This window comes from Camelus bactrianus, chromosome 29 (genome assembly GCF_048773025.1).
Source record: "Camelus bactrianus isolate YW-2024 breed Bactrian camel chromosome 29, ASM4877302v1, whole genome shotgun sequence".
Taxonomy (NCBI): Eukaryota; Metazoa; Chordata; class Mammalia; order Artiodactyla; family Camelidae; genus Camelus; species Camelus bactrianus.
This window is the reverse complement of record NC_133567.1, coordinates 27,183,895-27,210,363: the sequence shown is the minus strand read 5'-3', so window position 1 is coordinate 27,210,363 and position 26,469 is coordinate 27,183,895. Positions and strand designations below refer to the sequence as shown.

At 38.2% G+C, this 26,469-nt stretch overlaps 1 protein-coding gene and 2 pseudogenes across 1 annotated transcript; 2 read left to right on the top strand and 1 right to left on the bottom strand.

The window, feature by feature from the left end:
- Positions 1-25,588, bottom strand: LOC141575567 (olfactory receptor 4C11-like; annotated as a pseudogene).
- Positions 1,523-4,959, top strand: LOC141575550 (olfactory receptor 4C6-like; annotated as a pseudogene).
- LOC105081064 (olfactory receptor 4C15) lies at positions 17,446-18,378 on the top strand. The gene has a single exon (XM_010970184.3). It carries the CDS (start codon positions 17,446-17,448, stop codon positions 18,376-18,378), a length of 933 nt encoding a protein of 310 aa, XP_010968486.2.
- Positions 25,589-26,469: the final 881 nt, after the last annotated feature.

Sequence of the window (26,469 nt, the reverse complement as noted above, 5' to 3'; positions counted from 1 at the left end):
TGTAGTTAGAATTTCAAATGTATTATTATATTTTAAGAACTTTTACATAGAGTAAAGCACGTACATGACTACATGTATACCGCCATACAAATACACCTCTAAGGAGCATTTACTAAGTTGTCAATAAGGCGTCGGAGGAGAATGAGCGCTTATGGTTGGGAGAGGTTTTTTGACTTTAAATTTTTGTCACTCTATTTACCTATATAAACTACTTTTCTTAGGCCATGTTTTACTTTCATAAATTATTTTTATTTGAACTCTTCTACTTTTGGTTACAACTGTGTTTTAGAAAACAATTTTGGAAGGTTTTTCTTTGAGAGGCAGTTCAAAAACCTACATGCTACCAAGTGTTTTGGAGTCATTAGGCTGATATCCTGCTGGCAAATGGAGCATTTAATAGATACAGATGTAAACACACGGTCCAAAGTCAGGTGATCTGTTTTAAAATAATTTGTGGTCAGTAGCATTCTCCTCATGCTGGGAAAAGAAGTAAGGAAGCTGATCTAAGCCCTTTGCATTTATAAAATCATTTAGTCTTTACAACAACCCTGTGGGGTACGTGATGTTAGTTTCCCATTTTACAGAGGATGAAACTGATGCCAAGAGAGTTTGTCTGACATATTATAGACACTTAGAACAAAAGAACTAACTCTAGTGTGAAAAATCAAGAATTTACATAGGTCTCTTTAAGATTATAGCTCTTACTAATTTCCAACTGATCTCCAGTCTGGCCAGTGCATCTACTCAAGACACCTGGGATTAATAGGAGTGAAAGTGACTAAGTTTTATGAGACACACAAAATATGCCAGGATATTATACTACTTAATAAATATGTAAACTAATATAAGTTCACATTTCCATTACATTTTGATGTTTGAAAGTTGAATATTAAAATTTAAACTATAATGCTAGGAACTTAAAATGTTTAATGCAACAACTCTGAAAAGAGCAGTTGAGGTTTAGAGAAAATATACAACTTCTAGTTAATAACATCTCTGGAAGGGCCATATGGAAACCCAGGTTTTCTGATGTCAAAAGTCCTTAAATTTTGACTATGTACACCATGTTTTCCGCTTTTATCTTCCTGCCTTGCTCATACTGTCACCCTTCTTGTTCAGTTTCTAAATTTATAATTGTCTAAATGCTCATGTCAAGGACTAGCTCATTTTTCTTTTTTCAAATCCGTAGATCGCACTGGTATTTCCCCTCTGGAACTTATTCTGTGCGGGCCTTGTTTCAGGAGTGCTAGTCTGTCTCCCTCTTTAGGGAGAGAGCACTGCCTTGAATCTTTTGCATTAATAGACATGCTATTAAAGGAGAAATATGTACAGTCTAGGTGACAATTAGACAATTTAAAAAGTGTTAATTCCCCCCTTCATTATATGAGCAGTCTTTTGAGCAATGATATTTCACAGGAACAGTGGAAAGAAATAGACAACATCACAAAGAGGATCTGAAGGCAGCGATTCGACACTGAAGTGGGAGTCGAGGGATGGTCCAGCTCTTGGTTTTGGCTAAACCATGTCTAGGAATGAAAATGGTGAAGATGGAAGATGGGAAATTGGATATGTGAGCCTGACTGTCAGAGGATTGGTGCCCAGGTCTGACAATGTCACTCACTCGATTCTGGAGACAGAGGCTGGCACTGGTTTGCCTGGGCCACATGGTTCTATGCAGGTTTCTTTAGATGAATTCAATTTCAAGAATTTACCTAAATTTAATTAAATGACTGCTATGTACACAGCACAGCATTCCAAATTTTTGGAAAGAGAATAAATTAGTTATTCATAAGCATCCATATGAGGAATTAAAACTAACATAAAATTTATATTTTAAAATATCCCAGTTTCCAAGAATGTGTCCCTTCTACTTCATTAGGGTATTCACATTTTTTTTAAATTTCTTTGGCTGAATATGGGAGAGGTTAAAGTTAATCCACATTGTAAATTTTCAAAGAGTGCCTGGAAAATGTATGCTTTGTTTAGTAACAGGGATGAATCTAAGATTGGGTCTTTGGGTGTTTAGAAGGGTCTTAGAGATCATGTAGTTTACATCTTTATTTAAAGCAATGGTTTCTACTATATTCCCACCAAGTGACAGACAGCTCCTGCTTAAGTACCCCAATAAAGAGAAGTCGGCTTATAAAGTAGTTCCTTTACCACATCATTCAACTCTACTAACAATTGTATTTAGCCAATTGAAGCTGCTGTTCTCTTCTTCAGTGATACAGTGTAACAGTGAAGGACTTTTATTTCAAAATGAAATTACTTGGATATGTAATTCCCACCCTTTTTAGATGAAATGCTTAATGTCTCCAAGTCTCAGTTTCCTCATCCCCAAGATGAGGTCTGAGATAGTACTCATCTTATGTGATATGAAAATAAATGTAATCATGCAAATAGCAGACCAAGTACCTTGTTGATATATAGTGAGTGCAAAGTAAGAGAATCCTTTGTATTGATATTTTTATTATTATTTAGAATCCTTTGCCCCTTCACAAGAAAAAGGTGAAAGGAATGATTTATACTGCAGGCTCATCTGCAGGGATAGTGTTGACCAAGTTGGTTCTGGGTCTTCTTGGAGCAGAGAAAGAGATTTAAGATGTTTTTCTTCCATCAGCCTATCCGGAAAACAGTTAGAAACTTGAAAGCTTAGTTAAAATGTATAACTTGTAGCTTCAAGATTGGATTATGTTTTTATATAAAACAGGTTCTTTAATGTAGAATTATCATTGGATTAGACACTGAATTTCATTGTATAATTGTTTAATGAAATAAGCACAGGAAGCATGCGTTTATCTCATTGGATTGTTATGATATTGAAATTATTGAATGATCAGTATCTCTTCCATACTGAACACTCAACATCATCATAAGAGGAGCAGTATCGCTTGTCATTGGTATTGATTTTGATTCTGAAAAAGCTGGCCTTGAATTTGGCTTCAGTATTTACTAGCTATGGGAACTTTGTGTCATTTTTCTCTCTCCTTTTTGAATCAGTATCATCTCTAAAATGAAGAAAAGCTCTCATAGGATAATCTAGTGCCTGAACAGAGTAAGGATTGATTGAATATTAACAGTTGGTAATAATATTCCAAATTGAGAAGAAGAAAAGTAGATGGAATGAGTATAGTTCTTCATAGGGGACGAGTCCTTCGAATATGACCTATTTGTCTTGCAAGCTCTTCAACTAGCACATTCTAGGTGTTCAAACAGTAAATGGAATAATTGAAATAGATGAGATGAAATCGTCCATGTTCTTGGTTATTAGGTGTGTTTAGTGATAAACTAAGGTCAGCTTCCTAGCTTAGGGGTTCCTAAAACGCAGTGGCTGGGAGAAGGGCTTGCGTGTAGGTGATTCATTCTGGAAAACTGAATGGAAGCAGTGAAGGGGGAACAGTGAAGCCAGGAAGGAAGGAGAGTGAATCTAAGATTGTGTTAAGTTGGTTACCATTTATCCACTGGCTTCTGTCTACTAATGATCTAGGGTTTCCTTAAGGTATATTAATTCTCCATATTGCCAGGTGTGTGTGTGCACAAGAATGATGAAGCAAAGTCTTCTGTCTCAAGCAGCAAGTGTCATGAAGGAAAGCAAGAGAGACACTTCAAAAGAATGTGCAGGGTTGGGGGGGACTGGTAGGATCAAGCTGTTGTCAGGATATAATTGTTAACAGCTGGTTGCTGTATTGATGTCCAGATAAAAAGAGAGGACAAAAAGATATGGGACAGCATGCAGAAATTGTTCAACACACTCAATATTTGCTAATTAAAAATAAAATTCTTTGTAGATTTTCCAGCTCAAACAGATAAGCTTACATCAGCCCACTATAAATGGAGAATCCCAGCAATGTTTTCTGACTGAAGTGACTGAGTCCATTCCTTTGGGCATTACAAAGAATCTAGAGCTAAGAAAATACTCTCTGCTGAGTTTCTAATCATGTACGCTTCCACCATTTTGGGAAACCCCTCATTGTGGTAACCATCCTCGCAAGTCAGAGTCTGAGATCACCTGCGTATTTTTACCTTATCTCCTTGTCCCTCATGGATGCCACCTACCCTCCTCTCAGTGCCCCCAGGATGATTGTGGACTCCCTCTCTGAGAGCACGACCACCTTTCTGGAAGGCTGTGTGGTCCAGCTCTTTGTTGACCACTTCTTTGGTGGAGTGGGGATTATTCTTTGCACTGTGGTGGCCTGTAACCCCTACGTGGCCATCTCTTAAGTCCCTGCACTACGTGACCATCGTAAGGCCTCGGGTGTGCTTCCTTTTGCTGGCAGGGGCCATGAGAGGGATTTACCCACACAGTTATGCAGCTTCTCTTCCTGTATCAAACACCCTTCTCTGGTCCCCGTATCATAGACCGCTTTATGTGTGATTTGTTCCCATTGTTGAAACTGGCCTGAATGGACACCGACATCCTGGGCCTCTTGGTCAGCCTCAACAGGGGGATGATGCGTGTGGCCATTCTTCTTATCTTCATCATGTTCTGTGTGGCCATCCTCTGCTCCCTGAAGTCCTGCAGTTCTCAGGGGCAGCATAGAGATTTCTCCACCTGTGGCTCCCACCTCATGGTGGTCATCTTGTTCTCTGTGCTGTGCGTTTTCTTGTACGTGAGACCTGTCATCACTTCCTCCGTAGACAAGGCAATGGCTGTGACCTTTACCATTGTTGCACCCATGTTAAATCCCTTGGTCTACACCTTAAGGAACACGGAGATGAAAAACTCCATTAGAAAACTGGATGAAGCAAGGGACCTTGTGCAGTTACTAACTTATAAGAATTCTTTTCTATAAAAACAATGCATTCTTACCATCCCCATTCATTCCAATCCTTTGCGGACTCAGCAGCCAATGGCATTTTTTAATCATGCGAGTCAGGTTAAGATCATGTTACTGCCTACATCTCCAGGACATCTTGTGACCCATTCCTTTTCTTACAAGGTTCTGGCCGCTCTCTCGGTCATTCTCCCTCTCCTTTTTTTCTTGTCTTTTAAATAATTCAAGCATTTCTTAACTCAGCTTGTTTTTCTTACTCAGCTTGCTGCTGGAATGCTCATTTCTAGGGTTTTCACTTGCCTGTGTAAATCTCATTTTTTCCACTTTCAGTTGAACTCCCACCTTTTTAGACAAGTCTTTCCTTATGACTTTCTCTAGTCTTTCCCCTCAGTTATTCTCTTAACTCTTCATCTGGTTATATCTTGAATATCAACAAACTAGAATTAAAAGTTATTTATTGACTTTTATTTTCTCTGTTTTCCCCACAAGGTTGTAATTCCTGTAAGGTCAGGAATTACGTTTATTTGTTCATGCTTGGGTAGAATATTGCCAGTCACCTAGTAGGTGCTTAATAAATATTATTGAATAAATATAAATTTAAAAGTAGCTTAGCTTTTTTTTTGATATTTGCAAATTCAAAATTTTGGGGGGTAAAAAGTAGGACAGAACAAATAATACAAACAATATAGGAGCTAGAGTTATCTAGTTTGCATGCTTCTGAATGTCCTTTTTGGAAACTTTTGAAAGCAAGTACAATCTCAGATTAGTAATTTACTATTTAATATGGAAGACAATTCTACCAAATATCTCCTCTACCATTTTTCTTCCTTTAGAGAAGCAGAATAAGAATGACTCATGCTGGAGTCAATATATTTCAAAATATCTGTCTATATGTATATTCTTTATGAGAAAAAAGTTAATCCTATAGCCTTGATTTTTTTAAACTATGATAAGTAAATGTAAGCAGAGAAACAGGGGCAAGGGCCAAATGGCAGGAAATTATACATCTTGTAAATAATGGGATGCTTCACCAGACAAAGAAAAGCGGGAACCAATGCTCTAATAAGAAATCAAACATTTTGGGGTGGTAAGTGTCTTGGAGGTAGAAAAAGAAAGGTGTGAAAATGTGAGAGTCTCTGGCATCTGAATGGCATTTTGCACATTAAGTCCTCATTACAATAAAATGAGCCTTGCAGATAAGAAGTACCCATCAGGTGCCGATGCCATGACACTTCCAACTAAGACTAAAAAACAAGGACAAAACCCCCTTCTCTCCTCAGGAAGGTGGACCTGGGAAGAAAACTAGGGAATAACACCCCAAATTCCTCTCTCCCCAGTGACTATTCCACCCATTTATTTTACACCCTGTATAACCAGCTTGCCAAAGAGACTCAGCCCAGCTACTTACTTGTCTGCCCACTGTCGCCTTGAGAGCTTACTACTGCTTAATAAATCTTCACTTTTCTTTCTTGACCTTTGCATCTTGTCTGAATTCTTTCTGCTATGAGACAAGAACCTACTCTCTGGTAGCACTTGCTGTTACCACTTAGAGTTGGGTCTCTAAATACAAAGGATGTTTATTTTCTCTCAGATCTTGCTTTGCCTGTCACTGAAAGACACTGATGCTTTTTTAAACTGCGTCCCTTAACTAGGCAGATGGGAAGTCTAATGTCTTAGCATAAATTAGCATTCTGTTGTAGTTTTCTTATTTTAAACCATCTATGACATATGATGACAATAATGGCAACATCAGTTACAGTATTTCATACAAGCACAACATTTAAACCAGTATTTTTAGTTTAAAACACTAAATATGTATTACAATAGGGATTTCATGTTAATTATCACCAGCTATTTTTGAGAACTATGAGGTTCATTTACTTACTGAAGAGTATTCGTGGAGTTTGTGTGAGGTGTCAGATACTCTTCTAGGGTCGGGATACACAGGGATGAATAAGACAGTGTTTCCCTTTTAACTTGGGGCTTACATTCTAGACCAGGAGACCACATACAGAAATGAAAATAAAGTCAGAGAGAGACAAATGGTTTCCAGATAGCTGTAACGGAGTGGTGCAGGGTGACTGGATAGCTCTAGTTGGGTGGACAGGAGGCTTCTCTGAGAGGTTATTCCTAAACTAGGTCCTGAAAGATGAGATAGAACCATCCTTAAGCAGTTGTGGGAAGAGCGCTCCAGGCAGTAGAGAAAAGCTTGTGCAGAGACCGCAAGGTAGGAACCAACCGGAAGTGAAGAAGGTGAAGGAGATCAGTGCACAGTGGACAAGACGGAATGTGGCACATGTGAGATGTGAAAGGTGCACAAGGAATCAATTGTTTTTTAACCCTCAGGTTCAGAAAGTATCTGAGCATGAGAGCACCTCTGATAGAGTAATAATTAAACATCAAATCCTTTATGAGCTCAAAGATGACTCAGCAGTTTGGCATCAAGCATCTTCGCAGAGCTTCCATCTAACTCTCGGCATGTCAATGACAGAACATAATGTTTACTGCCTGCTTACAGCATCTTAAAATTAAATTCCCCCATTCACTTTGTAATTCTTCACCCTGCTTCATGTCAGAGAAGAAGTTGAAGCCCCTGACAGTGTGAAAACTTTGATCTCTGTAAGAACCTTATGATGATCATTTTTCCTATTTTAATTAAAGAATTAAAGAACTGGAAGGGTCATAATGAGATCCCTAACATTAAATAATTGTAACCTTTTTGGTAATTCTCCAGCATCACAAGTATGTGCAGAATTTACATTTTCCATTACATAGTTGAGCCATTCTGACTGTTCGTGCTGAAATTATTATCTGTCAATTAGAGTTCACAAATTTCTCCTCTTATCTGTTTTAAAGGTCTGCCTAATTTCTTCACATGAAGTAGCTTTACTCAATAAACATATTAGCAGCCAATGACTGTATTTTGTTTGTTTCTTTAACACTTTGGTTTTGAAATAAATACTGGTCTTACTGCTTTTTTAGGGGAACTTGCTGTGGCTAATATTAGACTGTAAATCATATAATCTCTGTATCAGAACTGAACAATTCAATACTATTTGTAATAAAAAGACATTGCAAATAGGAATAATGTTTGCACTTTAATTTGAAGGAGAGTATTGGCCTAAAAAACAACCACCAACATCCAACTTATTAGGTGATATTAAATAAACTGACTTACTATTTCACTCATAAAATTTTAAGCCATCAAAGAGAACTTCCTCAGACTCTTCCAGTTATATCTTCCAGTCTTCCAGCACCCATTCAGTTATATGCTACCTTCCTACCTACTCTTAAAAATGCGTTCATTGTATGTGCTCCTATCCAAAGGCAACCAACATCTTTATTATACACCGGACCTCATTTCCTTCTTGTTTACATGAAGACATTAGTCTAAAAATAGCTTCTATATCCCTTGTTTTATCTACATTTCTCTTTTTACTGTGTCATTTTACATCATCAAGGAAGCAATCTGTGATTCTGTTCATCTTTAACATTAAATCTTCCATTGACTCCTTTTCATTTATCAGCTACTACTTCATGTCATTCTCTCCTCTTTGTAGCAAGAGATTCTATAACACCTGTCTCTAATTTCTGTCCTTCCACTCTCTTTAAACACATTCAGTCACACTTCAATTATCAACACTTACAAAAAAAGCTCTTCTCAATGTCAGCAAGGCCCTCTGTGTCATGAAATGTAATTGTCATCGCTCACTTACCTTACAGACTCCATCAGCATCACTTCCCCCAGCCTTCCTTGGCACGTTGTCTTTACATGACCACGATTCCCAGATTGTTACCTCCAGCTGAGACTTCCTTCCTGAGGCTGAGGAAGTCCATGCTGTTTCTTCCTCCATGGTATTTCCTCCTGAATAGTCATAATAGATTTCTTAGCTGAATACACCAAATCTGTGCCCCGAGTCTTCCCCCATCTCCAAACCTACTCCACTCACAGATTCTCTGTCTCAGCTGATGGCACATTCATCTCTTTTTCAAGCCCATATTCAGTCTGTCAGGAAATCCTGTTGGCTTAATCTTCAATATACACTCCAATTTAAATCACTTCTAATCACTTTTAGATCTATTATTTTGTTCCAAGCCACTATTGTATTTCACAATACAATTATTGCAATTCTCTCACATCTATTCTCCCTTTTATTTTGGCATTCTTTCTCTAATACTCTATCCTCAACACAGCCTCAGAATTATCCTTCAGACACATAAGTCAGATCCTATCACACTTCTACACAGTATTCTGAAAACACTCTCCATGTCATTCAGGGTAAAAGCTAAATTCCTTACAATTACTAAAAATCAGACATATCTGGCTGCCCTTTTATCTCTCTACACTCCTCGCTTATGACCAGCCCCTCACTGACTCCTGATTAGCCTGACACCATTCTGTTCTTCTTACTGGCCAGGTATGTTCTTGCTGTAGGTCCTTTACACAGACTATCTACCATCATGGTACACTTTCTCCCAGTCATCCTCATGGCTAACTCTCTTTGTATTTGTAACTGTGAAGAACCAATATTTCAGACAGTACCACCCTTGGACCAGGACAAGCAGGGATACTGTTCTTTACTCCACTTCTGGAAGTGTCTTCTGCAAATTTTTCCAAGTTTTCTTCCAGTGTCTGGGACTCAGAATTGCCTTCTAGTGGGGCAGTCTATCCTAGATTAGACTGGGCAGGCCGCATCTCTGTTTTCCCCTTCTGGATGCTCTCTGATGCTCTATCTTGCCCCTGGGGCCCACCAGACACTCCCCAGTTACTGGATTCTGCACCTAGAAAGTTATCTCTGACCATGTGTCCAGAACCTTGGTTCCAGGAGAGCAGTCTAGCAGTAAATGGTTTCCAAAAACTGGTACATTATTTCTTTGATAATACTGTACTAAGTTAAGTTGATTACTAGACTGGTGCTTACAGGCTGACTTTTGGTGACACAGGACACATTCAAGGATCTGGTCTCGAAGCAGTCCCCTGCTGACCCATGGATTGGGCCAGGTGTCTGGGCCCTTCTCAGCCCTCACCTGTCCATGGTCTGACTGCAGTGCTACTATTTATAGTAGTCCGGGTGAGCATCTTATATCCTGTGCATCTTTCCTGCTGACACCCAGGTCACCCCAGCCCTTCCACAGGCTCTACGTCATGTGCCAGTCAGTTCTGCAGAGGTGGCTGTGCCTTACTCTTGTAGGGGCTTTTACAACTTTTGCTCCATGAGGAGAGCTTGTCCTTCTGATTAATGTCCTCTCTTGCCTCCATGCGGTGGCACGGTGCTCGCCTGCGTGGGGTCTAAACCATGTGTGAGGAGGGGTATAATTAGAGTGAGTGGGACCGCTTTTCTTCACCTGCAGTCAGGCCTTTCATCTGCCCTGCTTGCTGGCGGTGGTGTGTGCGAGGCAGGGATGTCATCGGTGCTGAAATGTATCACCTTTTAGGGAGGCAGTCATTATGGCTTAAGGCGTTCAAGAGAAGACACGGTTGGAAGATGAGTAACTGTATACTTCTTCTATGAAATTACAGTCAATATAACATGACTGGGAAATGCATTATCATTCATATTGTCTGGTCCTTGATTTGTATTTGTGCCCACTAACAAGGGAATATTGTTGAGAGAGTAATTGGAAGGCAGTATTTATGGGCAAATCGATAAATGATGCAGCATTATTAGTTATGATGTAAAACACCATTAAGTATATGGTATTAAAGAACTTCAGAGGCATTAGTCTAAGTTTCTAAAGAGAACAAGAAGAGATGGAGTCTGGAATTGAACAGGAAGAGAGATGCTTGGGCCCCAGGGAGTATCTTTCTGTGCTCTGACTGGACAATAAACAAATACATAAGTAGCTCCTCTCTACCTGTGATTCTAAATCGCCATCAATAAATCACAATATCTCATACTGATCCATGACTTTTGTAATATGCTTTTTAGTCACATTGCTTATTATTATTAATGTTGACCCCAAACTGCTATCTATGCCTCTTAAGTAGCTTTTAGTTCTTTCTTCTCCTCTCCATTTCTATTGTCCTCAGTTTCAATTTTTTAACTGTTTATCTTAACTACTTCAGCAATTGTTTTTTCTCTTCCTTATCCCACATCTAGATTTTGAAGTAGCAAATGGGAGTGGACATTTCCAAAATATGCTTGTGATGATGATGGGAACCAGTTTGGATCCCACTGTCTACCTGTCCTGAAGGTGGTGATCAATTTTTGCTGATTTCTTTGGCCTATTTAGTGTTCATTATGTCTCTTTTCTATCCTCTATTTTATATCTCAATTGCTTTTATTTTTTATGTGCAAAATGTATTTAGCTGTTATTCTTTAATAAGCATGGACTGCTGCTCTCATCCTCAAACAGAACATGTCTTTGTGGACTGATGCTGTGCCTTATCCCAGAATTCATCTTTTTCACTTAATAAGTACACAGGAATTTCACCCCAGTTCTGCTAAGGCACTATATTCAGTCCCAGTTTACACAGTTTTCTGTTTCTGAATATGAAGGTAAGTGAAGGCATCTTCAAATAGAAGACCAGGAGAAGTGAAAAAAGAAAAAAGAAAAAAATCTCTGATTGATTGGGAGCATAAAAAGTTTACAAACACTTGAACAAGTCAAACCACAGACTGCATCTTGGAAAAATGTAATGATGGGAAATTTCCAAGCCCTGAGGGGAACTGAGAGGCAATTCTGCAGGCTTATGACCTCTTGGGGAATTTCTTTAAATTCCAATTAGAAGTCAAGGAGGAAACTTTTGCTTCTTTATTCATTTTTTCCTGGAGACCATGTTGAAGACAGTGCTGAGAAGCAGCAGGGAAAATTCTCCACCTCATCTGCCAGCGTTGCCCTTCCTCCCGCTCTTAGTCGCAGAAGTAAAACCTGGACCTCTACTGCACGGTTTGGCCAGCTAGCGGTTGGGCTTTCCTGTAGAGAGTAAGAGACTGTCATTACCAGAATTCTCAAGGAGCAGGGACATGGTGAGATTTATAATTCACATTTTTGCATATTCAGAAAGGATTTTAAATTGGGACGTAGTACTTGACAGTACGGGTATCGTGATGCAGGCTTCCAGGTTTAAGGCAAGCTAGGGTCTGTCATGTAACTGTGCGCATGTGGGCCAGCTATACAGATTTGTTTGCGCTCAGAAGGGTCATTTTTTAATGGAGATTATATGTTAACAAGGCCAAAGGATTTGGAAACAATACATATGGAGTTAATTGGACAACACTTGATGCAACTTAAGTGCTCAATAATTAGCAGCTATTTGAATGCAAACATTTTTTGGAGGGCTAGGAGTACCTTTTCAAGTCTAAAAATTAGACCTATCTTCAGTTTTTCATCTTCAAATTAAACCCAGATAACTATGAAATGCAGCAAATGAACCGTTGTGTCATAGGTAGTCAACAGCGCATTTTTGTTACTTTATATATTCTCATTTATCCTTCATCCTCTAACACGGTCCTTTGTCTTGGTGTTTTAGATTAAAAAGTGGAATTTTTGAGGCTATATAAATAATATCATCGTAGAAGCAATGTAACTCAAGTGCTGTTTACCATTTAGACTTACTGATGTGCAATATAGCACTTAATATTCCCACAAAAAACTGCTAAAAGTGGCCCAGGGAAGGACATGAAAGGTAAGAGAGAGTGTCTTACTCAAGTCCCAGAGTGTAGTCTTCTGATTTTAAATTTGCCCATTTAATTTTCCCTACGTGCACTTGATGTCACAAATAGCGTTTGACTTCTGCTTCAGAACCGTTCAGGCTATTTAAACGGGTGAAGTTTTGAACTGCTTTAGTGCTAGTTGTCATGGTTTTGTCTCTCCTGAAATGAGCTAAGTCACTAAGACAACAGATGGAAAGAAGGCTCAGGCATCCATCAGGAAGGACGCAGGTGGAAATCTAGACAGATAGTTTTTTTCCAAATTCCAGAAATAGTAAGAGTATAAAAGTTGAGACATTTAGATAAATCAGCAGAGCAATACTGAGGGGAGAGAAAGGGTCTGAAATCTAAAGAGAACATATTTCTCAGACTCTGAAGGAAAGGAATATGCTTAGCTAGACAGAATAAGAATAAATCTTTTATGAAGTAAATAATAATCCTGGATCAGAAATACAGAGGCTTTAAGGAATTTATCAGGGAGAGTAATCAGAATGGAGTTTTAAATCTATTCATTTAAAGTTAAAATATAATGAAAAAACACTGCTTATGATGACAACTGTACTACTAATTTCTCATACAATTTTGAATATTATACTTACCATGTAATACTGTACAATTACTATGTAACATACAACATAGTACTATGTAATAGTACAATTACTATGTATATCACATAATATATCAACTTCAAAGTTGAAAGAGGAATTTCTCTATCATTTTCAGAATGATCGATGCTGCAATAGGGTTGTTGCTGAAACAAATGGGAAGGAAACAGTGAGCAGTGGTAAGAGTCAGGAGGCAAAATTTCCAGGGTCACAGATCCAAGACATGGCCCAGAGCCCACAGTTTCTGGTTTGAGGGGACCTGAGGGATCTCCTGTGCAGCTCCAGCATTTAAAGAATATCACTATCAAGAAAGGAAAGACCATGGGGTCTTCAATGAGAGGTATAAACAGAACAAGCTGTTCCACGTAGGAGTATATGAAGTGAAAACTGGTATCAGAGTGAGTACAGAGGATGGGAGGGCTGGGCCCACGGCACGGCTAACTGTGGATGGTTTACAGAAGGTAAGCCCTTTTAGTATTAGACTCCGTGTTACGTTAGCATGTTGGTTCCACCTATGCAAATTAATTGCCCTGGGTGGATAATAAAATTACCCTCAAACCTCACCTTTTTCTGAACAAATATTTAGATCATGAAAATTACGGTGCTGTGGGTTTTAAACTTGATTTTTCATGTTAAATTTTTTATAATTATACCAAAATATCTTTTGAAAATTTAAAAATCCCTACCATTTTTACATGTTTCCTTCTTGATTTTAAAATTATATTAAAATGTCTGAGCAGGGTTATCACAATGTTTTTGTTGTTTTTCTCATTTAGCACATAAAAATGTCTCACCATCTTTGTCCTTTTATTACTAGTGTCTTACTCATAGCATATTTTGCTACTAGTTTGTAGTAGACTGATTTACATAAACATTTTATCATTCAACATTTTAGATATTTCTGAATTTTTACTATTATAAATGACATCATCCTTCACTAAAAAACTTACACCACCTCATTTCACTTTTAGAACAATTTTTAGGGTTAAGGCTACTAGTATAAGGAATATAAACATGTTTATGATTCTGAAAATAACTGCTAAAACATTTCCTAATAAGATTAAATAAATGAAGCAGTTTCATTACAATTTAGGTTTGATATAATTAAAAATATGATTTAGAAACATACTTTTTTCGTATGACAGATTCAATTCTCCAGCTCACTTTGTGTGTATAAACATCACTGTAAAATCATGCCTATATCAACATTTCACATCTTCCACTCAAATTGTACATTGCAAAGCACGTTCGTAAGAAGCGTCTTGTTTGACTCTCAGGGGCCAGCAGCCTGAACGAGCGTTACTTGCCTATTCTTATTTTATGAGCGAGGACTCAGAGGCTTTGTGGCTTCTTCAGTGACACATAATCACTACATTTTTGGTATCAGGAACTGAACAATTATGATATTATTTTAAATTAGCTTTTTATTTGGGAGTAATTTTAGATTAATAGAAAAGTTGTAAGATATTATAGAGGGTTCTGGTTTCGCCTCCTCAGTTATTTTCCCCTCATAATCATCACCCAGCATTACCAGGAGTATATTTATGAAAACTAAGACATGAACATTGATATATTACTCTTAACGAAACACCAGATTTTATTCATATTTTAATAATCTTTCCACTACTGTCCCTTTTCTGTTCTGGGATTCAATCCAGGACAACAAAATGCTTTTAGGATAATTACCTTTTAAATTATTCCAAATCAAAACCCTTGTGATCATAAACTCTGAGGACACCATACTCTCCATTGTCAAAGCTTTAACAATAATGTTAGAAATTTCTCTTATCTGAAAAAAAAGAGAGGCTTGATTTGTTTATATTTAATGAGCATTTTGATTCTAAAATAGTGTTTCTCTGAGAAACTCCCCAAGTAAGGAAGTAGAGAGCCTAAGAATCGTTTAACTGTTAGACTAATAGAATCTTGGTTTTCATTTCCACCCTTCATTCTATTTGATTTTATTTGTAAAGTGAAGCTGCCTGAAAAAGAGGTGGACACATGAGGGTCTGAAGGCCACAATCATTTATTTCAGAGATTATTAAAGATATTCAAAAATGTTGCCGATTTAAACAATACCATTTATGCATTCTGACCAATAAAATATTTTATATTTGTGAATAAGTCAAAAATGAGTAAAGATATTTTTCAGCCCTGGCATGGTAAAGCAGAAATTAGGAATAAAAGCATTCTCATTTCCGCTCAGTGTCAATTGCTTTGGGGGCTTGTTCTTACTGTTTATAATTTTCTCCAGTGCATCTAAATGCATAAATGGTTTTATGAGCACAGCCTTATCTGATTTTTGCAAGGACCCTCTCAGGAGGCACTATTATTATACCCAGTTCCAGAATAGAATCTGAGTCCTTGAGAATTTTAAGTAACTTTTCTCATCACATAATATACCTTAGTAGAAGAGCCTGGATTTGTACCGAGGTCTCTGTGCACCTGGAGCTGGTGCTCTTCATCATTTCATTCCATCGTCTCTCTTGTTTTGATCTGAGGATAAGCTGGTAACTATTGTAACATAGGGTTTGTTTTATAATATCATTTTCTTGATGGCAGTCTGTAGCTGGATATGGAGTTTGAATGCAAGCACTGTTTAGGAATGTCTGGTGCCCTGGAAACACAATGAAGATGGTTATTTCAAAGTAAACAAATGAACAGATATTGCTATACACACTTCTATATTTGTTAGTTTTATTAAAATTTTCAATTTTTTTAGCTGTCATTCATAAAAAACAACTTATTTTTTAATTTTTACAGAAAGCCTAATTATTCTTTTACTAGCCTATTTGTACACACACACATGTCGTTTGGTGAATGTCTCTTATGTGTACAAGTAAGGACACAATCATTCTTCAAAGATGTGTCTTGCTATGAAAAATGAAGTCAAAATTTGGAGTAATAACCTGGATAACTCATGGGAAAAGTCTCTGTAGGTAAGGTGTCAGGATTTTTAAGTGAGAGAAAAGTAACTTAAACTGATATGGACATTTTATCAAAAGCAACAGTTTCACATTTTTCAATTTGACCCTCATTATAATCCTGTGAGATGAACAGAAAGGTTATATACGAACCTCCCTACAATAGTCATAGAAATTTGAGAAACACATTTATCTTGACAAGCTTTACTTGATCAGACTGGGACATATAGTATAAATAATTAGCAAATAATTGAAGCCTCAAGGCTCCGACTATATTTACCATATAATTTATATTCCTTACCTATGTGGTTGTTGCCAGTTTGTGTCTGTAAGTAATTGGACCATTACCTTCTGATTCTACATCATTTACTCAGTGTCCTTCATCAAGAGGCATCATTCAAACGTGAACAAAGGAATCAGAAGGTTTTCACCTCTAAAGTGGACGGTAACCGTACAAAGTCCACCTCTGTTCTAAAGTTCTTGCTAGAAAAAAATGTTTGCTTCTTTCCCTGTAGATCCAGTGGAAAGGACTTGGACGTTGGAGCCAGGGGTCCGGGTTAAAATTTGAGACCCAGCGCCTGTTATTTCTTTGATTTTTATCTCTTTAAAAAGGCATGAATTTTCTACCAGTAAAATAAGGTACTAAGACCTAACATGGACTGTTTCTTACCCACCAGACCCTGAACAAATGCTTCCTTGCATTATTTAACTTAGTTATAATAACAATACTCATAAGTAGGTATTATTATTTTTTTATCAACTTCTGTTTTTGTTTTCAATGAGTGGGAAAAAAACCAACTCAAAGCACGCATCCTTGTGATGTGTTAGTCTATGGCAGAGTGACTTCCCATTGATCTTTCTCTTTTATAAAGAATTGATTAATTAATCTTAAAGGCTCAATTCACTTCAGACTTTTAAAAGTCATTGGGGGAATAGCCATGATTTCTAAGCACCTCCTAAACTGGGTGCTATTTCTTCTTCTATTTGCAGGTAAGGACGTTTCCTGGTCAGGGAGGGCGTGCAGGTCATCCCCGCTCCCATTCCAAGCACATGGCAGCTGTGATTAATAAGTTGCCTTCCTCCTTTCCAGAAAACTTGGGTGTGATTTCAGAATCCTTCTCCCAGTTCACTCCAGGAAACCACTACTACGTGATCAGAGTTAACAGTTGAGATAAAAAAAAATACATTTCTCACCCCTACCGCACTGGGTTGCCATCCTTCCCCTATTCTGAAGCTCTGACAATCTTAAAGTATTTAATGATTCATCCCTATCCTTCCTGACATCCCACTGCTGCCTTAAAACTTTCTTTTGTTGTTGTTGTTGTCAGTGACAAGAGAAGCACAAGTACATTAGATAATCTTTCACATGGATGAACAAACTCATTGACTGTGATAATTCCAGAAACCGGTATAAGACAGATTTTTTCTTTCTCATAATTGTAGGTTCTACATGCTCACTGTAGTAGCTTTCACCCTTTTCTTGGAAATCATGCAAAACCAAAGCTTTGTAACTGAGTTTGTCCTCCTGGGGCTTTCACAGAATCCGAATATTCAGAAAATAATATTTGTTGTGTTTTTGTTTGGCTACATCACAACTATCGGGGGCAACTTGCTAATGGTGGTGACCATCAGTAGCAGCCCAGCACTCCTGGGCTCCCCCATGTACTTCTTCTTGGCTTTTCTGTCTGTCTTGGATGCATGCTTCTCCTCCGCCATTGCCCCAAAGATGATCATGGACTCTCTCTCTGAGAGGAAAACCATCTCCTTTGAAGGCTGCATGACCCAGCTCTTTGCTGAGCACTTCTTTGCTGGAGCAGAGGTGATTGTCCTCACGGCCATGGCCTATGACCGCTATGTGGCCATCTGCAAACCGCTGCACTACTCTTCTATCATGAGCCAGAGGCTCTGTGGCATTCTGATGGGGGTAGCCTGGACAGGGGGCTTCCTGCATTCCACGATACAAATTCTCTTCACTTTCCAGCTGCCCTTCTGTGGCCCCAATGTCATCGATCACTTCATGTGTGACTTATACCCATTACTGGAGCTAGCCTGCACTGACACTCACATCTTTGGCCTTTTGGTGGTTGCCAACAGTGGGTTCATCTGCATCCTTATCTTCTCCTTGTTGCTCGTCTCCTATGGGGTCATCTTGCTCTCTCTGAGAACCCGTAGTACTGAAGGGCAGCAGAGAGCTCTCTCTACCTGCGGATCTCACATTGCTGTTGTGGTTTTGTTCTTTGTCCCATGCATATTTGTGTATGTACGACCTCCATCTGCTTTCTCCTTTGACAAAATAGTAGCCATATTTTACACCATCCTAACTCCCTTGCTCAATCCTTTGATTTACACATTCAGGAATAAGGAAGTGAAAAATGCCATGAGGAAAGTGTGGAACAGAATAATAGTGGCTAATGAAAAATGAAATGTTGATCTTTGAAAAAATTTAAAGTTAAGATTGAAAATACAAGTTTTCTTATTAGATAAATACTCTATGTGGGTGAGTCTTGTTTGGCAGGTGGTAAAGCAATGTAATGTAAAAAGCACTAACATAAGGGTCAGGAAATAATGTTTTCCCCCTTAGATTACTTATGAACTCTGATCTGGCAGCTCAGCATCCTCAAATGTAAATTGAAAAGAGTTGAATTCTATGCTTACTTGGAATTGAAATGTCAAAAAAGAATGAAATGAGAAATTGTCTCCCACACTTCTTGCCACTCAGTAGATGCTTTGGAAAACCTTTGTGCAGGGAACACAAAACTATCTTAGAGATTAGAAATGGGAACTTACTCAAACTATTTCACATGGAAAAACCTGTATATTTAGGATGCGGATTTCAGTGACTGATGAAAAAAAATCACGACTCAGGAATGGAAGGGATTAGAGCATTCACAGAACCTCAGCTGTAGGCGTTCTTGTATCACGTCCTCTATTTCAAGTGTTTAAAGATAGTAACTTGCCCCTTGGATTTCATAAGCCCCCTCCCCAACTACTCCTATTTTTTGAGAGACCTCATCACTTTCTAATATACCATGTACTTTGTTTACTTATTATTATTACTTTTGTCTGCCTTCTGTCACGTAATGTAAGCTATGAAGCAAGGAATTATTTTTTTCATTTGTTGATTGATGTAAAATTAGTAATTAGTGTCTAGAACAGCCTGATATAGGAGCTCAGTAATTATCTGTTTAATAAATGAGTAAGTGAGATATCTTCCCATATTCAAATGTAAGCCTATCTTTAACATTAACACACTAATATTTCAATTTGGCAAAGTGATATAGTTATTGCTTCTATTAGCATTTTGACATTGATGAAACTACAATTCATGCTATGATATAACACAGACCAGAGTATTTAAAATAACTCTGTATTCTAGTTAATTTCCCCAGATCTAAATCTGAATATAAGGTCTAAAAGTTCTAATAGAAAATAAAGGCACTTTTTGTCTATCTACTATCTACTATTTTTCTCATTTTTATTCTCAATTTTGTCTCCTACAAAATTAAATTTTGTTTTTAGTGATTTGACTTTAATTCTGAAAATATTTCTTATTTCAATGACATTGTCTACTACCTCAAATTTGGATGTTAGAGGGGGTTTAATCTGGCCAGAGGGTCTGTATTATTCATTGGAAATCTCACCTTAGTAAGCTACAACTTTCATTGAACAGAGTTTAAATTAGGGCCCTAATTTATCCCGAGACTACATGTGAGGCAAGGGTGGACAAACTGAAGATAGTAGAAACCTCAGTGGTGATTTATCCCTATTTTCACAGTTTCTGTGATGGAATAACCATTATCAACTGCATTCAGTAAAGTTCTGGTCTTGATATAACAGAACCAGGATGCCAGTTGGAATCTAATCATTCAGTCTGCAGTGAATTTTAATGCCCTCAGAGTCAATTCACTCAGATTGAAGGAACTTCCAGAGACCACTGACTCGCCTTCTTGCCTTTGTCCAGCTCAGTGCTCTCCTCTGAAACTGCCCTTTGAAACATTTTCTGCCCCCAGAACCGAACAGCTTAGCCATCCCCTCAAAGGCGGGTGTTCATTCAGGGCTCTGGGCCTGGGGAGTGTAATGCAGGAGCCCTTCCCAGGGCAGTTTTTATGTATCCAGCTGGGAAATTTTATAAAATCACTGTGTATGTCATATTAAAATTAACAACACTTAGATTCATAAGACTTGTTAGAATAATTGGATTCCAGGCTCAGTTCTGTTGCTAATTAACTGTGTGGCATGGGTGATTTATTTCACTTTCTCTATTTGCAATCTTTAAGGAGAACTGATAAAAATACATAAATATGTTTTCTGTACTATCTCTGAGCCAGGCATTCTTTCTTTTCATATGTTATACATTTTAGTATTTATAAAAAGTTTTTAAAAGTAAGTCTTCATATTCACATTTAATTGATGGGGAAGCTGAGGCTCAAATACGTTAAGTGACACACCAAAAACCCTTCCTCAGATTCTTCCAGTCCATTTGCAACAAAAAAGGCCAGGCATTGGAATGTTACTTTGTCTACAATGTTTCTCTGAGACACCTGGGCTTGCTAGTTGCCATTAGCCCTGCAGCAAATGTGCAGAGCATGGTGCAATCCATCCACAGCATCCTCCAGCCTTAGTTTCTGTCCCCAGCTCTCCCCTTCCACCTAAACATACCCTGGACCTCTCACTTCACCATCATTGAAGGCCATGTCACACCTTGCAGGCGGTCCTTAGACCAGAGTGCTGGGTTGTAACATGGTCTCCTGGGTAAGAAAGCACTTTTGTAATGTAATCTGTCTCAGCTTGAATAGCTTGTAACCATCCAAAAGCAAAGATCTAATTCTCTTTCCTGCAAGTGGAAGGACATACCTTTAAAAAAAAAAAAAAGAAAGAAAGAAAGAAAAAGAAAAAACAGGGGTCGGTCAGTGGGGCAGGGCATAACCCAGTGGTAGAGTGTGTGCTTGGTGTGCATGAGGTCCTGGGTTCAATCCTCTGAATTAAGGGAAAACAGTAAAATAAAATGAAATAAAATACTCTTTAAAAAAAGAAAAATACATAAGACAAGTATTCAAGAATTCCATTCATTTTCCTTCCTTCTTGTCTTACTCTCTACATTGCTTTAAAAACATAGATAAGATTAGAAATGTAAGAATGGAACATTAATAATATAAAATAAATATTGATTATTACTATATGTTTCTTACAAACAGAAAATAGGAAATTCAAGAGGGTGAGAAACTGGCTTAAATTCACAAAGCAGTGGTGAGGCCAGGACTCAAGTCTGCCACACATTTCATTTATCTGAGTCTTTAACTGGCTTCAAAGGCTTCCATGCCTCTAGAAGAGATGGGCTTAAGGAAATCCTACACAGAAGGGAGCATTTTCCTCATATCAAGTCACATGGGTTGGAGTTTAGCTAATTGCCCCAAAGTTTGCTTTTGCGCTTGGACTGTCTGAGCTAGGTAGCCCATGGAATATCCTTTGGGACTGGGCTGGGAGAAATAGTTTACTTGGAGCTCCTGAGGCTGAAGCCCTGCCTTAGGAAATGTAAACCTTTGTGGGAGTTACAATTAATGTCCAATGTAGTAAAAAGAAAACACTTAAACTTACGATTTTCCAAAAACAGGTATTGTGGGAAGAGAGATGGCTTGATAAACATTTCTTTCTCAGAACACAAATAGTTTTCTCCATAAAGTATGCAAGAACCAAATTAAGAAATTTGCTGCATTTTACATGACCCTCCTGTCTACTCCAGTACAGACACTGTTGTTCTCTGACCCAGGGCTTCTGGGGAGACACCTGAGAAGTATGGCCACGTGCAGAGTTTCTTTCCCCAAAACTCCCTACGTCCCATAACCTCTTGTGGTAGAAGGCATTGATAAATCTCAGTGAAGTGTAGTTTGTGTATTTTATTCAGACTTCATATAATTCACCATGTAAGTCAATTAAAGTTGAAGATACGAAAAATACACTTGATTGGAAGTCATGTATTTGGTCCTCAGAAAAGAAGTGAGTGATTCAGTCTGTCTGAAATTCTTCCAATTGTCTTCTTAAGATTTCTGCCTTAGAATCTTTGCTCAGGGTGCCTTCTAACAAACAGAGGAGCTCCTGGGCGGTATTTTCACCAGTGAAGGGTCACGGTGGTCTAGTGTTCCTAAGCCCCCCCGACCTCCGTGTAAAAGTACAGTTTCCCAAGCATCTCTGCTCACAAATGAGGCAATGACTGCACCATGGCATTGAGGCCAGCATGGCAGGAGTTTCTATCCTGGGAATCCTCCCATTTGAAGTTCTAGGTCAATGGTGATGTTTCTGGGACAAAGTCCATGATAGTACTGTACTTTCTACACACTTGGGTTTTCAGGACTCTTGACAACCTTTCTCTTATGACCACATTCCTGGCTTGGTTTTGGGGAAAGTGATGGTGTGGTGGGTCAGGGAGAAAGAAGCTGAACTTTGTGATGAAATCTTGGGTCAAATTTCTGGCCCTTCCATTTTTTGCTCACCTCCCCTCACTATGTCTTTCTGTATCCTGTCCCCTGACTCTTCTTTCCCTCGTGTCTGCTCACTCTCCTCTCTCTTGTTCTGACTTTATCTAGTCTTTGTTTCTTTCTTCCTCTTCAGTATGATTTATTTAGGTGTTTATTTTCTGCTTTGATATTAGCCCCAACATGCAGTTTAAAGAACTTGATTTTGAAGTCAGGACAGAAATTTAAGGTATCAATTATCATCCTTTTTTGAAGGCTCAGGATTTCTCTTTTCTAAGATGCAATCTATGTGATGATTTGTATTTAATATTTTACATGATATGTAGCATGAATGCTAGAGAGGGAGGCTATCTAGTCACATCCTTTTCTAGTTCTCACCTGTCTTAGGTAAAACTCCTGTAGCACAAATCAGACTTTGTACTTAGAAAAGGACAAACCAAATGGCCACACTTACCTTGCAAAAAAATTAAATGTGCAGGTCAAATGAAATAACACAAGGGAAAACTTGTTTAAATGATCAGATTACAGAGCAGGAATAATATATAATCCAGGATTGCCTTATTCAATTAATTACATGTATATGAAAATCCACATAGTAATATAGGAGCATAAGAGAGAGATGCAGATGTTTATTTATCCAGAGGAAAAAAATTGGAAAGCTTTTGGCACCAAATATATTTCCAAATGTATTTGAACTGGTTAAAATTTGAACAGGTGAAAGTAAAACTTAAGGATTTATAAAGGGAAATAGCTTCCTCTACTGTGATGTACCCCTTAATCAAAGAGGTAGGATGGTCCAGGAGGGTCTGGAAACAATGGATGAAAATGATAAACCTCCAAGGCAACGATCTGATCTAATGAATGTATCTTGTCAAGTGCTGCTTTCCTGTCTTTATGTCCCCAAATCTTTTCTCTCTCTCTCTCTCTCTCTCTTTTTTTTTCAAATCTTCTCTTTGCTTACTTAAAATGAAACAAAATAAAATTACACGACCTGGCTTTTATGGCTGTCCACCTGCCAACAAAACTATCTTTTGCTGCTTTTTGATTTATTTAAAGTGTGGTTTTTATGGAGAGGGTATCTATGTTACCTGAAGCAATTCATGCTCTTCCCCTTCAATTATTAAACTTGAATAAGAAATATGAAAAAGAAAAATCCAAAGCAAATTAATATAAAAATCAAAAAAGCAAACTATGGAGACAACAGGATCTGGTTCACAAGCTTCAAAAAAGCAGCACTATCGACGCAAACAGCAGACACGCAGGAAAGGGTTGTGCTTTCACAAATATGACTGCGTTTAACGGTCTGTCACGTTGGCTTTGTTCTGTGCTCAGTCTGCCTGCTCCCCCGAAGCTCCCACTGGAAGAGGATTCCATTGTCCACATCGGAGTGAGAACATTTTGTGTTTTCTATCAGTCCAATTTTATTTAAACTGTGACAGAACTAGCAATTGGCTTCTTCTGCTCTTTGCCACCTCAAGTCAGAGTTTGTTGCACCATAACTTTCTCATTGAAGTTTTGACTTCTGCTTTCCTCAGAGTATAAATCAGACGGTTGAGTTAGGGTGTCCCAGTAGTGTAAACACAGCCACCATCTTGTCCACTGGAAATACAGATAGAGGTCGAGTGTATGTGAATACACACGGTTCAAAGCACAAGATGATAACAATACTGTGGGAGGTGCAGGTGGAGAGGGCTTTCCTTCTTCCTTCTGCAGTCTGATTACTCAGAGAAGTAAGATGAAAACATAGGAGGTAAGCAGCACTGTGAAACTCACCATGCACATGGCCCCGCTGTTAAACACAATGAGTAGACTGATGACATAAGTGTTGGTGCAGGCAAGTTTCAACAAAGGCTGCATATCACAGAGATAGTGACTGATAACATTGGGCCCACAGAAGGGTAATTTCAGAGCCAAGAGGATCCGTGTTGAAGAATGGATACAAGACCCCACCCAGTGCACCACAGACACACTGGATCATGATGGTTGTGAATCTCAGGGACTTAAAATGACCACATAGTGATCAAAGGACATAAGAGTGAGCACCAAGATCTCCATACACCCAAAGACGTGACTTGCAAAGATCTGGGTCATGCATTCATTGTAGGAGATGAATTTCTTTTCAGGTATAGAATCTACAATCAATCTAGGAGCAGTGGTTGTTGACAAACAAGAATCAGCAAAGGAGAAACAGAAAAGGAGGAAGTACGTGGGGTTCCCAAGTGTCTGGCTATGTCTCAGGGTCATCACAATAAGGAAGCTCGCCAACAGAGTTGTGAGGTATACAAGCAAGATCACGAATACTACTTTCTCCCTTAATGCATCTCGTGCTAACTCATATAGAATGAAGTCATTCACACTGCTGTTCATCCCCATGGTTACACTGAATATAAGGCAGACACGGCTGAGAAATGGCTCATCTGCAAAGAAAACTGGGGATGTGGTGACTTGCAACAACAGTGTATTTGGACTCTGAATTACAACTTTCATATTTCTAATTCCATCAACACTGTAACTCTGTTTCTCAAAGTTTTTCATAATTACACTAATGTGGGAAACATTTTTTTTTAATGTTGACATTTATGCTTTAACCATGTGCATTGATTCAAGGTCTTCCTATGTGGACCAAGACATTTTTCAGCAAGAAAAAAAAAATAAAATAAAGCCCACCAGTGATTGTTCCCTCTGCAAAGGTCTGAGAACTAATGACTTGGCTTTACAATCTTGATCAGGTCACTTTAATGTCTTGAAGCTCTTTCCTCATATGACAATTAGAGATTCTAATAGATACTTTAGTAAGCATATACCTGTGTATAGGATATATATGTGCATATAATGTATATGCATCTCAATTATTGAAAAATAATATCTCTGTATAATTTAGAAATGACACTTTTGGAGATTCTCTCCTAAGCAAATACATTTCTTGATTTGGACACCAGTTTGCACTCATGATTCCTGACCTCTTCAGTATCTTAGTTGGATTATGCCTTAAGGAAAAAATATTTTTTCCATCTTTAGGCTTATTGTGGCTATAATTTTACCTCCATTGCCAGTTAGGGCACATAAGCTATTTGGGTAAATCACTGAGGCAGCAATATTGAGGAAAAGCGCTCTGTGTTTGAAACAACCCGTTACTTATAACAGGTGTGTGGTAGGGTTAAGTTTCACCTCCTATCGATCCAGCCTGTTGTGCTACTTCTTGCATTTCTATAACTTGTGTCATGTCCTCTCTCATAGCCGATTCTCCTACCACTTGCTTCAGAAGTTTGTGTTCTTCCAGTTTTTCTCTCTGAAACATATTTTAAAAGCATATTTCAGAATTTCAACCTACAAATAGTTCTCATTGTTTCACTTTATTCTCTGCTTATATACAAACATATCTATATAATTTCAATCATCCTATAATATTATTATATTTTCTGATTTTCCTTTTTAATTTTAAAGTCTTTTCTATGTAGTTAAAGAGCGTCCATAATGAAATTACCTATTTAGCAAGTATAAATAACAAATCAAAATTTCATAAGTTACTTAGAGTAACTTTATGCTATTGACTCTTGATCCAGAAAATATATAACACAGATTCAGTAAGGCCAGAACTGATTTATCATCAAAATGGATATCAGAAATCAGGGACAAATTATTAAATAAAATTAAAAATAAAATAAATTAAATCACCAGATTTCCCCTGACACCAGCATGATTGCATCAAAGAAGAAAATGAAGCTCTGGGTTTGCCCTGATTAGTACCAGGAGCACTGCTCCTTGGCCTTTTACTCTAACGCCCCCAACCACCTTCTCCAAATCGGGCTCACAGTCTTAAAGGCACTAGCCTACTGTCATCTCCTTTGCCTGGTACGGAAATAAAGCTGTTCTGCCTACTTTATCCAAACTCTGTCTCCGAGTTTCAATTTGCGAAATGGGGGCTCAGAGGCTAAAGTTGAGCAACAATCCCACCAAACGGCTTCCTTCACCACATCTCCACTCGTGTCGTCTCATTCTATAGGGTTCAGCTCTAACAATTGTTTGTGACACTTACACCATTG